The sequence below is a fragment of the Neomonachus schauinslandi genome, chromosome 14 (genome assembly GCF_002201575.2).
Source record: "Neomonachus schauinslandi chromosome 14, ASM220157v2, whole genome shotgun sequence".
In the NCBI taxonomy this organism is placed as follows: Eukaryota; Metazoa; Chordata; class Mammalia; order Carnivora; family Phocidae; genus Neomonachus; species Neomonachus schauinslandi.
Genome location: NC_058416.1, coordinates 63974359 through 63987256, shown reverse-complemented (window position 1 = coordinate 63987256; position 12898 = coordinate 63974359). Strand labels below are relative to the sequence as shown.

The 12898-nt window shown below is 54.8% G+C and overlaps 2 protein-coding genes across 7 annotated transcripts in view; one reads left to right on the top strand and one right to left on the bottom strand.

The window, feature by feature from the left end:
- Window positions 1–771: 771 nt before the first annotated feature.
- TSSK1B (testis specific serine kinase 1B) lies at window positions 772–1875 on the bottom strand. Its single transcript, XM_021690866.1, has one exon. It carries the CDS (start codon window positions 1873–1875, stop codon window positions 772–774), a length of 1104 nt encoding a protein of 367 aa, XP_021546541.1.
- Window positions 1876–4387: 2512 nt separating this feature from the next.
- Window positions 4388–12898, top strand: part of DGCR2 (DiGeorge syndrome critical region gene 2) — a 90772-nt gene continuing 82261 nt past the window's right edge. For all 6 annotated transcript variants that reach the window (XM_044920866.1, XM_044920865.1, XM_044920864.1 and 3 more), the window contains exon 1: window positions 4388–4686. In XM_044920866.1, the coding sequence (XP_044776801.1) occupies window positions 4608–4686 (79 nt within the window). In that variant the 5' untranslated portion in view covers window positions 4388–4607. The remainder of the gene's footprint in view (window positions 4687–12898) is intronic.

Sequence of the window (12898 nt, the reverse complement as noted above, 5' to 3'; positions counted from 1 at the left end):
CCCCCCCCCGCCACCACCACTTCTCCTGGGCAGGGGGCATGACCACAAGCAGGATGACTCAGGGCGTGCCCAGAACTGAATGCTGGTTGGCCATGAGGGAGCCCTGGTGGACAGAATGAAAGAAATGAGTGGCCTCCCAGGGTGGGGAGCTCCAGAGGGGCTGAGAGGCTGGTCCACCTGCCCCCTGCAGGCCCCCTCCCCACCGGCAGCCTTGTGGAGGCAGTAGCGCCGGGACATTGAGGGCCCAGATCCTCAGCCCCAACTGCAGGGGAGCCCCTGTGTGCCCCTGCCGTTCTTGGTCTTGTCCTCTCTGTGCCCCCTTGCCCTTCCCAGCACCGCACTCATGGCCTCCCTCTTGAAACAGCGTCTTCCTTGCTCAGCTCTCTGCTCTGGTCCGGGGCCTGAGGTCACAGTCAGGGCTGGGCACACGGGGATGTATTTTCCCAAACTGGAGGCGAAATGCGGTGCGATCCGAGAGTGGGGAGCCGGGGGGGGGGTGCGGCAGGGAGTGCAGGGTCCTCTCCCTGGATGACCGCAGTCAGCTAGGGCAAAGACATTCACCTTAGGGCCTGCACTAATATAGTGATTTATTGCTTCTTTAGCCATGTGGGTTACCAAGTTCAAAGGGAGGGAGAAGAAACTGACGAAAATAGTGGCTCATCCGGGACCGTCTTCCTTCTTTGGCTTGTCCCTTGGTTTCTTTGGAGCTCAGGCTCAAAGCCATGAGCTCTGCTTCATTCTCTGCTGGCCCCCTGGGCGAAGAGGGGCTCGCTAGGTGTGTGTCTCTGAAGGCTGTGGGAGGACCTCTTCTGTCTCCCTGCCAGGCATCTCTCCGTTAAGACCCGTGGTGTCCAACTGCCTTGACACCGGCACTTGCAACATCTCTTCCTCGTCGGGTTTTGGCTGGGACTGTGTCTCGGGCTGTGCCTCCTCCCGGGGCTCCAGCTTGGTGGCAGACTTTTTGTCAGGGGTCTCAGGGGTCCATGAGGGCTCAGGGCCCCAGGAGGTCTCCCCCTCCTTGTTGATGGCCTCAGAGGACTGGCCCTGTGCCGTGGGCTGCACCCAGCAGTGGCTGAGGATCTCGTCGATGTGCAGCCGCCGGTTGACGTCCGGCTGTAGCATGCGGTAGATGAGGTCCTTGCACTCGCCTGTCAGGTGCTTGGAGCGGGGGAAGTTGACGCGGTGCTCCTTCTGGATGCTCAGCATCTTCTTGATGTTGGAATCATCATAGGGCATGGAGCCACAGACCATGATGTAGAGGATCACGCCCAGGCTCCAGATGTCGTACACCTTGGGCTGGTAGGGGATGCCCTGCAGCACCTCGGGGGCCGCGTATGCCGCCGACCCGCAGAAGGTCTTGCTGAGGATAATGCGGCCACTGCCGTCCCGCAGGCAGCGCTTGGAGAAGCCGAAGTCAGACAGCTTGATGTTGAAGTCCTTGTCAAGGAGGAGGTTCTCACACTTGAGATCTCGGTGGACGACGTCCAGGTCGTGGCAGTACTTGATGGCCGAGGAGAGCTGGTGGAATTTCTTGCGAGCGTCATCCTCATGCAGGGCCCCCCGGGTTTTGATGAACTCGAGGAGGTCACCCTGGACCCCGAGCTCCATGACGATGTAGACCTTGCCGTCTGATGTCTCGAAGATCTCGTAGGTCTTGACAATGGAGCGGTGGTTTAGCATGGCCAGAATCTCAATTTCCCGGGGAAGGAATTTCTCCAAGAAGTCCATGGGGGCTTTCTTGCGGTCAATGATCTTGACTGCCACGTTGAACTTCAGGCGCTCAGAGTAAGCAGATTTGACTTTTGCGTACGAGCCCTCTCCCAAATTTATCCCCATGATGTAGCCTCGCCGCTTGAGGACAGCAGCGTCATCCATGGTGCCGGGAGCGCCCAGTGCCTCTGAGGCTGCCCTCTACATCCCTGTGGGACATGGGCCAGCAGCGTCCTCATTTACACTGTGGACAGAGAGTCCTCTGGGCTGGCCGGGCCTGCTGTCCCTGCCTCCTAGAGGCCAAGACTCTGGGGTGGAATGTTCAGCATTGTCCCCCAGGTGACTTCAGTGGATGAAGTCATAAAGGAGGAGTGCCCTGGGGGAATGAGGCTCTGGCCTGAGCCACTTGGACTTGGGACCCTGGAAGGCCAGCCAGGGGGCTGGAGTGGACCAAAGGCCAGCGGAGAGTGGCCTTGCACTTGGCTGAGACTGAGGTGGGAGGGGGCTGTGGGGAACACATCGGTCTGCCGGTGCTTCCAAACAAGGAGCCAGGCCTCCTTGTGAGGTTGATTATTACAACATGGCATCCCAGGAAATCCATGGTGGATCGTCATATTAGTCCGAGTCCCGGCAGGAAACAAAAGACATACTCAAGTTAGGGCAGTCTGAGAAGAGTTTAATAAAGTCATCTTACTTACAAAGGTGGGAGTGGAGTGTAGGGTACCCCAAGGGTAGTAACAGACCCCTGGAAGAAGGGAAGGTTGGTCACTGGAAACTAGGAAGAGTGTAGAGGCAGTGACTCCACAGGGAGGGAGCTGGGGAAAAATAGCCCTGACCTCTTTTCTCTCCCTTCAGCCCTAGAGGTCCTTGGTGGTGTCCACACAGGCAGCCTGCAGGCTGTGCGGGAGGGCCAAAGGTAGAGGTGGATCAAGAGGGGCTGTGAGTTGTTGCCCCAGCGGTGACTGCAATTTCGGAAGCCAGGGCTTTGCCTTCTCCCTGCATGGTTTGGCTGGACTTTTCACCTCCCTGTCCTATTCTCCCCATCCGAACCTTTGCTGGCCTGCTTCTCCGACAGTGGCTCTGCAGGGGGGACAACTGGCAGGGATATCTGCTCTTAGCTCTGAGTTCCCTCCATGGGGTCTGCCCAGCCTGTAACCCTGGCTCGGCTCCCCGGGGAACACTGAAGGCTGGGCCTGGATTGCTCCAGTGCCGCAGCTGCTCCTGGGAATGCTCCATGAGGACAGTGCCAGTGGCCAGGGCAGTGTTGGACAGGGACCACTGTCTCTGCTGGCCGTGGGGCCCCTCTGCTGTGACAGGCCCTTTGTCTAGCACTTGCTACAGGCCATGCCCTGAGGGAGCAGGAGAGGGAGCAGGCAGGTCTGGCCTAGCCTTGGCTTTTATCTTGGCCATCTCCACTCAGAGGGAGTGGGTACCTCTCTCAGGGACCCCAAGTATCATAGGCTGGATCCCTGGGACATTCAGGAGGATTATGCCTTGAAGGGACTTGGGAGGACTGCTCCTGGGGAGTAAGTTGGCGGGGCTGGAGGTGGGCCAGGCTAAAATGGGTCCCCTGTTCTCTGCTCCCATCTTCACCCTCTTCCCCAGCCCTGACACCCTGTGCCAGGCCTTGTGTGTGTGTGGCTGGTGGTCTTTCCATTGGATGGCTTGCTCCTCTCCTAGTGGGACGCTGCATCTGCTGTGTTTGCCTCCACAGTCACTCTGTTCCCTGACAGGTGTGAGGCCAGCACAGGGAGCATGGTGGAACCGAGGCTTTCCTCCCTGCAGATGCGGCCTGCTGTGGCAGCAGCTGTGCCCAACATTCCTTCCCCCTCCTCCCCACACTGTGTAGGCAGGGCTCTTCCTTCAGAGGCCAGCTTTGCTCCACAGTCTAAGATCTGGGTTTCCCTGTCAGCTCCTCTCGTATGACACTCCTGTAGGCTATTTCCTCACCTGAAACATTTTCAGGAGTGTGTGCTGGTGAAGCCACACCTGCCTGTTCCTTACAGGGTGGATCCTCCATTACCCCATCTTGCCACCTCCTCAAAGCTTGTCTGCGTTCCTCCCGTTTTCCTCATGCCTTCTCCGCAGCGGTTCTGCCTTTAGAGGACCACTTTAGGGAGCACTCTTGGGCCGCTGACCGGATTTGGGCCTGCAGGTATGCGAGGTGCGTCAACCCCTCCTAACCCCGGTCCACCTCGGCTCCCCGTCCCTCCCCTCTTCCTTCACGCTCCGCCCCCCTGGGCTGCTCCCCGCCCCTCCGCTCCCCACCCTCTTCCGTCCCACTGCGCCCCGCCCCTTTCTGTAGCCGTCATCTTGGCCGGGTTACTCCTCCCCCGCCGCCCCTGCCCTGCGCGTCCTGCCCTGGGATCCCAGCCCTCAGTAGGCCCTAAAGCCCAGGCTCCACCCCCAGGCCCCACCTCTCCGCTTAACCAATGGCACACTTAACTCCTTATAGTCCTGCCCGCCCGCCGGGCCCGCCTCTCAGTCCCCGCCCCCCCGCCGTCCCAGCCTCAGGCCTCGCCCCTTTCGGGTGCAACCGGCCAGGCTCCGCCCCCCGCCCGGCCAAGGGTCCACACGCATTGGGAGCGTGCAGGCCCCGCCCCCCGCCTCGGCACTCATTGGCCGGCGCCGGAGGCGCGGGCGGGGGGCGGTGCGGAGCCGAGCAGGACGGCCGCCATCTTGCGCGGAGCCGGAGTCGGAACCCGAGACCGAGGCCGAGAGTGCGTGCGAGCCTGCGGCCCACTTTAGCCGCGGCTTAGCCGGAGCCTTCTCCCGCCGCCCTTCCGCGCCCGGCCCCTAACCCTCAGCCCGGCCCGGTCCCCTGACCCTCAGCCCGGCCCGGTCCGGCCTCCCCGCGGGGTTACGCGGCCGCCCCGGGGACGATGAACGGAGGATAAATGGTGCCCAAGGCAGACAGCGGTGCCTTCTTGCTGCTCTTCCTGCTCGTGCTCACCGTCACCGAGCCGCTGCGGCCAGGTGCGCGGCGCGGTGGGCGCGGCGCGGTGGGGGCGGGGCAGGGCGGGCAGTGTGCGGGGCCGGGGTCGCCCGAGACGTCCCTCCACCGGGCGGGGCCGCTACCCGGGAGGGCGCCGGCGAGGCCTGCCCCCGGGCCGCCGCGCCCCTCCCCGTCCCCCGCTCGGGACCGTGCCCCACGCCCGGGACTGTGCCGAGAGTTTATCTGGGCTCAGAGCGCCTCGTACATCACGGAACTTTGTTCTCGAGGGATGTTATCTTTGGATCGGTGTCCGTGGAGCGCTGCATGCTTTGAGATTGACGGAAGCGAGAGTGATGTGCGGGGCCCGACGTAACTTCTGGGGCCTGGGAGTTCTCTGGCCAAGGAGCTGCGCCCCTGGGGCGCGCCCACCTTGCCCAGCGGCTGGGGTCAGGCTGGAGTGCGGGGGTCGAGAGAGGGCAGCTCGTGGAGGCACCTGGTTTCCCATGTTTTCCCTCAGCAGTGGTTTGGTGCCAGCGTCTCAGCCCTGGAAGCTGCTCGGCTGGAAAGCGGTAGCCGTGTCGCTTATTGTCACTCAGTGAGGTGTTGCAATTGAGAACTACTCAGCGCAGAGACCGGCCCACCGTGGTAGTAGGAGTCCGCCAAGTATCGCACGCAGGAAGCAAGCTTCCTGGGGCAGAGACTGGTGCTGTGGCCGGGTCTCCGCCGTTGGAGCCTGGGTATTGCCAGGCCCTTAGGAGTGTTCCTTGAATGTGATAATTAAGTGCTTTGGAGCTCCCCTCGGAACTTGTGTTTTTATAAGTAAGCTTGTGGTGGGGAATCAGGATCATGGCAGCTGGAAGGTCCGGGGTAATTTTTATTTCTACCTGTTTCTTGTGTTCCTCCTCCTCCATTGTGGAAAAAACCCTGACCTTTTAGGTCAAAGAAAATGTTACTATATATTATATACATATAATATATAATGTTATAATATACACATACAGATTTATTGTCTTTATACCGATGCAGTTGAAAGTATGATTCTTAATACTATTTTTTTATGGAGGAAGGGGCCCATGAAGGCCGAAGTGTCCAGGGCTGTTGTCTGTGAGCTCTGTTGGGTCTCTCTGTGTAAAGGCAGGCTGGGGGGCACAGTGGTGTGCCACTCCAAATGCCTCAGCCAGGGCTCTCACCGCAGACCAGACACCTCTCTGCCTTTGTCATCCTTGTGGAGTGCTATCTCCTCCCCGGTGTTTACTTGGTGGCCAAGGCCCTGGGCCCATGCTCAACCTGGAGTCACTCCAGTGATGCTTCTCTGGACTCCCTTTGTACAGCTGGTTGCTCGCTTCTTCTGATGGTTCTCTGGGCAGCAGGGTGACTGTTTGTGGGGTGGCCTTAGTAGGAATGGAAGCCAGAAAAAGGCCTACCTTTGGAGGGAGTACTGAATGGGCTCTTGAGCCATGGAGCCAATGGATTTATGGCTTCTTGTGATTAAATTCTTTAGAAAACATGTCTGTATCTGTAGAGAGGTGAGACATTCTGTTCTGGCTCTTGGGTCCCAGTTTTGCCTGTCAGTCCCTCAGGTGGACCTTGAGGGACCAGGTCACACATCATGCTTGTCTTCGTTGGGGTGCCTCTGGTTCCAGGTCCAGCATCTGCCTGGATGATAGAGGTGACTAATGTCCCCAGCTCCCTTTCCTTTGCTGTCTGTGTATCCTGCCAACTGGCCAGCAACAATTCAGAAAGAGTTTTCAAGTGCTCACTGTCTGCCTACCACTAGGGATGCTCAAATGAACTGAACAAACCCCTTTCTCTAGGAGTGCCCTTTAAGTATGGAAGCAGAAGCTGGATGTAAATCAGGTCATCGAGTATGGGGGCTTAGAGGCAGGCAGCAGCGGTGGCCGGCCAGTCATTTGTACCCGTGAAGCAGGGGAGGGCTTCACAGGAGACCTCACATTTAGGTCTGAGTTGGGGCAGGGAGGTGGCTCTGGTTGAGGGAGCAAAGTTATCCTTGCATTCCATGACTTTCCAGATCAGAACTTTGCAGTGACTCCTGGTGGTATGTTGAGTTGTTCTGCCCCCGGGGGGCTCCAGCTGGTACCCTGACTTTGGCTGAACAGCAAGGGCAGGTCTCACTTGGAGTCATATGTTCTCCTTGGGTGCTTGTATGTGCTCTGTGTCCTTCCAGGCAGGGATCTGCTGGCTGGTGCTTGTGAAGGAGACCTTCCCTGGTCTTATTCACCTGCATTCTTTCTATGGGAGTCCCAGCTTAGACCTGTACTTGGGTGTGAGGAGGGCATCAGGCAGAACCTGCTTCCCAGGAGGGAGGGAGTCCTTGAGCACCGGGGCCAAGCCACCTTTGGCTCTTCTCTGGTGCAGCCAGGGTGTGAGACCTTTCACAGAGTGGGGGCAACAAGAGAGCTTTTGGCAAAGTTTCTTTTAAATGCATGTTTGATCTTGGTTGATTGAGGACGTGTTACATGCCAGGTGCTGTTCTAATATGTACTAACATGTGCGTTGCTTAACTCTCAGGTGTTCCCTGTGAGGTAGATGACTGCTCTTAGCCCCATTTTACAGATAGGGAAACAACCACAGAGAACTCACGAAACTAAGTGGCTGAGATGAGATTTCAGCCCCAGATGTCTGGCCTGTGTTCCCATCGTGTGCCCTTGGCTGAGGCTCTGTCTGCCCCAGCTGTGTATGTCCTGTCTTGGCCATCGTTAACCCCCAGCTGTGGAACTCCGGGACACATCTCTTCCCATGATAGACCCAGTGGTTCTCCAGGTGAGGGTGCAGACCCTTTTTCATCTAAGCACTCTGATCTGAAGGTTAGAACCAGCCGTCCCCTCAAATCCCTTTTGTGGTTAGCCATAAGGACCAGTGGTGGTGGGTGTTACATCTCCCTCCTGGGGCTGTGGTGAGAAGGGTAGGTTGGAGACCTCTGCTGAGGGGCAACAAGCATGGAGGGGCTTCTGGGGAGCCAGTGACCGTGGTATCATCTCATTGTCCCTTTCTCCATGTGTGCAGGTAATGCAGTAGCAATTGCTGATTCTGAAAGTGTTTTTCTAGCTTCAATTATGATAGAAAATCATGCCATGGTGTTAGCCACAGCTCAGTCTAGGGTGACCCCCACCATACATAGCTGAGAAAACATTTGCCTTCTCCAAGTGAGCTCTGTCCCAGCCCTGTAAAAAGGCTTGTGTTCAGTGAGGCTGCCTGATGAGGTGGTGGGACTGGAAGCTGTCTTTGTACTGTTGGGAAAGCTGGCTGGGAGAGGCAAATGACTTGCATAAGGTCGCACAGCTGGTGAGCAGCATAGCTGGGATTCAAACCCAGGTGAGTTGGTTCCGAGTTAAGGGTTCTTTCCCCTTCATCATTAGGGATCCAGAGGGGCCTGCTGTCTGTGCCGAACTGGTAAATTTTCAGTGAACGAACTAGTGGCTGCCGCACCTTGCTTCTGGAGCAGCACTTGAGTTCGTGAATAGGAAGAGTGTGGCTGTTTTACAAGCAGACGTGTCTGAAGCTCATGGGAGTAGCTGGGAAGTTGAACCTGCACCTGGGCTTGCCACCTGCACCTGGGCTTGCCAGCCGCTTTCTGAGTTCTGAGCTCTTTCCTTCACAGCCCGCCTCCCTGTAACACTGTAGAACTTGCTCCGCTGGCTGATTGCGCTTTCAGCTTAACAATTTCATTCTTTTTAGTTGGAAAGTAGGATTAACACACTTTCCAGCCTCACTAGCTAGCTAATGAATTGTCTTTTTTTTTTTTTTAAACATACAAAGAAAACTTGGAAATAACTTCAAAATTACAGAAAAGTTGCAGGAATAAAATTCATGCAAAGAACACCTGCATATCCTCTACCCAGACTTACCTGTTGTTAGCATTTTAGCTCATCTGCCTTATCCACCATGTGTGCTCGTGCATATGTATGTATGCACACACATAATTTATCTTCTGAACCGTTTGAGAGTAAGTGGGCCTTTCCCCCTGAACACTTTGGCCACTGCAGAGAGCAGGAGGAAGCTCCTGGTACTTGGCGCCTCCGGGAGAGGAATGGTAATGCCTCCCCACAGCCCTGTAACAAACCCTCACCACAACCTGCTGTGTACCGGGCACCGTCACCACGGGAAAGTATTGAGGGCACAGAAAGCACTGTGGTTAAAGCTCTGGTTGGCCCAGGTGGCAGCGAGTCAGGCTATTGTTTCAGTTGGCCCTTCTGGTCTTAGGAATGGAAAACGCGCTGCTGTTGCACACTTCGCCAGACAGGTCTGCACCTTCTTGCTGCTGTGAGGCTGCGCCTTTCCTGTTCCTCTGGCCCACACTGCTCTTGCCTGCCACCTTCCTTGGTCCTGCTTCCCAGGCTAGCTCACCAGCACTTTCCTCACCCCCTCCCTCCACTGGGCAGTTTGGCAGCGCTGAGGCTTGTCCACCTCTTAGCCGTCATGGCAGGTGATCTAGTTCTCGGCCCTCCCTGCCTGGGTGCTCTCTCACCTCTGTTCCTCTGCCTCCCTTGGTACTTGGCATAGGGACACATTGGTAGTTTCTTGACTCTTGAGTGGAATGTATCAGTGACAACATGTAGGACCTAGTAGATAGCAAGGGACTGATTAAATGTCTTTTCTTTGGTACACTGCCAGATTGTTCCCTCCTCCCATGTGCTTTTGTATTCGGGGTGCTGAGGAGTTGGTGAGTGGTCCCTTCCTCTTCCTGTCTTCAGAGCGGGTCAGTAATCCCGAGAACGCAATTTTGGGCCAGCACTTTGCCAGAATGGTGGGTGGGCTCAAAGTATGGTTATTCTGTGATAGCTGTATTTTTGTTTCTGGTGTGATTTACCAATTGACTTGGGGTGTTTAGTGAAAGTCAGTCACATCTCGTCCTGTTGCTCCAAGCTGGGCTGTGCGTTCCATCCGTGTGGACATGGTTGTCTTGACAGAGCAAGTCCAAGGGAGGGTGAATGGCCCGTGGGCCATGGTTGGAGCGCCGTGAGCTACAGACCCAGAGTGTCCTGGGGCTTCTGGGCATCGACCTGGGAGGGAGGAAAGCCCAGGTCTGGTGTTGCTTCACGCAAGCTGTTTGGAGAAGGAGTGGCTGTGGTTTAGAACACAGTGAGTCCAGTGTGGTGGGTTAAGAGCATGAGCATGGACCCTAGAGCTGCATGGCTGGATGTCAGGGCCCACTGTGCTGCCCACTCTCTGACTGCACTGAGCCTCAATTTCCTCGTCTGTAACACAGACATAATAGAACATACTTCAGAGAGATGCTGTGAGAATTAAAATCAATGGGTATAGAGCTCTAACAAATCTGACAAAAAGACCATTCATCTTAGCTCCAAATGTAGGGACACTCCCCCGCCCCCCGCTGAAAGTCTGGGTGTATGGGTGTGCATGCATAAGGGCATGTTTCTTTGGAGAGAGCCCCCACCTGGGAGGCAGCAGAGCGAAGTGGCTTTGAGCACTGTCCGATACAACAGTGAGCGCTAAATGAGTCTAGCCATTCCCATGGTCGGAGAGGGGGTGTATGTGGTTTCCTACAGCCCCCAAAACAGCCACAGTGCTTTGGACAGGGCTAGGATTGTTCATACTGACACGTTTTACTCTTTGTCACGTTCATGTTGTGTCCCTTGGGCCTAGTTTGGCACAGAGTGGGCACTCAGAAATCAGTTATTGAACAAATGCACAAATGGCTATTTATATTTTGACATAAAGAGCAACAGCTTCCTTAGCCAGCGGGCCTAGCAGCTGCCCCTGGTGGGGGTGGCGAGGATGAGGGCCTTGTGGCCGCCTGCAAGAACGCCTTTGGAGGACCCGTGTGTTGGGGGCCGGGCAGGGGGTGGTGCTGCAGAGCCAGCTGGCCTGGGCCTCACACTGGGGGGAGCTTGCTTCTGTGGGGGGTGAGTTGGGCTGCGAGGTGAGAGTGGGTGAAAACTTCCTCACGAGCGTGGATTCTCGTTGTTCACCAGCCACCCAGCCTGGGGTGGGGGTAGGGGTTGGGCAGGAAGCCTTTGGGGGTGGGTGGGCAGGGCTTCCTCTCTGATGGACTTGCTGGGCACCGAGGCTTGGGAACCGGACTTCCCCCTGCATGAGGACATGGCTTGCCCTCTCCTGGGCCATTGAACAGCACAAGCCTTGCTCGAGAGCTGGTGGGTGCAAAAACTGCCATACTTGCCTTTTGGCTTTCTCCCCCTTCTCTGCTTTGTGTGGCCTTTGCTTCAGCCAGCTTGGGCTGGTCATTGTCCCTAGTCTGTGCCCCTGCTCCCTCCAGTCTGTCTCTGTAGGCTGGCTTTCAGATCCTTGAAAGCCAGCCATCAGTTTGATCACCTTGCTGTCTGTGTGCCCTCAGCTGTTGATTACTCTGTGTTGGACAGGACAGGACTGAGAGCAGAGCCCTGGTGGGTATGCTGGACGAACAGAGCCTTCACGTGTCCACCCTGTTCTTCCCTGTCTTGGAAGCCTGCTTTCCTAGGGGACCTTCCATAGGAGTTTATGGCTGCGGAGAGGAATGCTTGGGGCTCCCTGGGGCACTGGACAAGGGGCAGAGGCCACTGCAGAGGGCATCCCAGAGGGTCAGCTGGGAGATGGGAGGTTCCAGGACCCCCCAGTGCTTAGATTGACATCAGGTCTCCTGATGCAGAGGCCTTTTGAGTACTACTGGCTGCTTCCTAGGGTCTCTGGGTCAGTTCATTTATCCCTGGCTTTGTGGTCTTACAAGGCAGAGTGAGAGGACTGGAAGTACCTGAAAGGGATGAGGTTCATTTAGGGCCAAGGCAGGCTTGTGCTGCAACCCTCAGTGGTTTGTTGGCCACATCTTCAGATTCTCCCTCCACCCCATCAGTGCAGGTGGGATGCACATGCAGAATGATGTAAAGAGCCACAGTGAAAGCCCAGGACAGTTTGGAAAAATGATGTTGATTTTTTTTAGTATTTACAAAAATTTCATACATGGAATATTTTACATAAATGGAGTTACACTTTTTATATAATTTATTGAGTTTTTCAGTTTACAGTGTTCTGGAGATCTTTGTAGGCTAGCACACATACCTGTACTTCATTTTTTTTTTTAAACAAGATTCTGTGAGAACTTTACTCAGTCTCATTTTGTTTTGTCTTTGGGGTCTGCTTCTGGGAGAGGCCTCTTACCTAAACTTTTCATCAACCAGAAGCTGCAGTTTAGTGAGATTTGTACCGTTAGAGATGCCATGGCCGATAGGCTGGGGGACCTAACTCCTAAAATACATAGGCAGTACTTCCAACTGGCTGTTCCCAGACCCTCATGTATTTATCTCAGTCTAAAGCTAGATCTGCAACAACTCCAGGTTGGGCTCCTGGTTTTCACGTGGATTTATGCTATAACTCAAATTTGTGTGCTTATTTATCTAAATGGCATAATTTCACCAAGGATAATTTAGAATTAGAGTGGCCATTTAGGGGAACCATTGACATGAGCAGAATTATTCAGTTGAGAGGTCCCATATGGGCAAAAATGGAACCAAATCCCAAAGACCCAATGGTCAGCATTTTTTATTGGTATGAGGTAGCTTAATTCCAAAAAGAATTAAGATTTCAAAATATCTTCCTTTGAAGGGCGGCAGAGGGATACTTTGTTCTTTAAAAAAACAGCGACAAACCTTTCTACTTTGGGAACATGCATACATACAGAAAGGTCGCAAGAGTAGTATTATGAACTCCACCTTTATATAGTTCACCTAGATTCACCAATTAACATTTGACTCACCACACATTTGTGCGTATACGCACACGTGTGTGCAGGCATGTGTGTACAGATCTATTTTGTATTGCTGGGGGGAACTACTTGAAACTAAGTTGCCGGCATCATGACCCTTCATTTCTAAGTCCCTCAGTGTATATTTCCTAAGAACAAGGCTGTTCTCTTATCAGCACAGTATAGTTATCAAATTTAGGAAGTACTGTTAGCCATGTTCCCATTTTGCCAGTCGTCCCATTACAACATATTTTCCCAAGCCAGGATCCAACCTGGAGTCATGGATTGCATTTAATTTTGGTGTCTGTTTAATCTTTTAAAATCTGGAACAGCTTCCTGTCTGTCTTTCGTGTTACCAACTTGTGAAAAAGTACAGGCAGCCATTTTATAGACTATTCCTCATTTTGGGTTTATCAGATTCCTTATGATCAGATTCAGTTGGTGCATTTTTGGCGGGTGCGATCCCCCAGATCGTTGAGTCCTCCTCAGTGCATGCATCTGGAAGCACAGCCCATCAGTTTGTCCCAGGAATAGCGATA

Excerpts from the sequence above, each read along its gene's own strand:
- TSSK1B (XM_021690866.1), bottom strand. The coding sequence starts at position 1,875 with ATGGATGACGCTGCTGTCCTCAAGCGGCGAGGCTACATCATGGGGATA.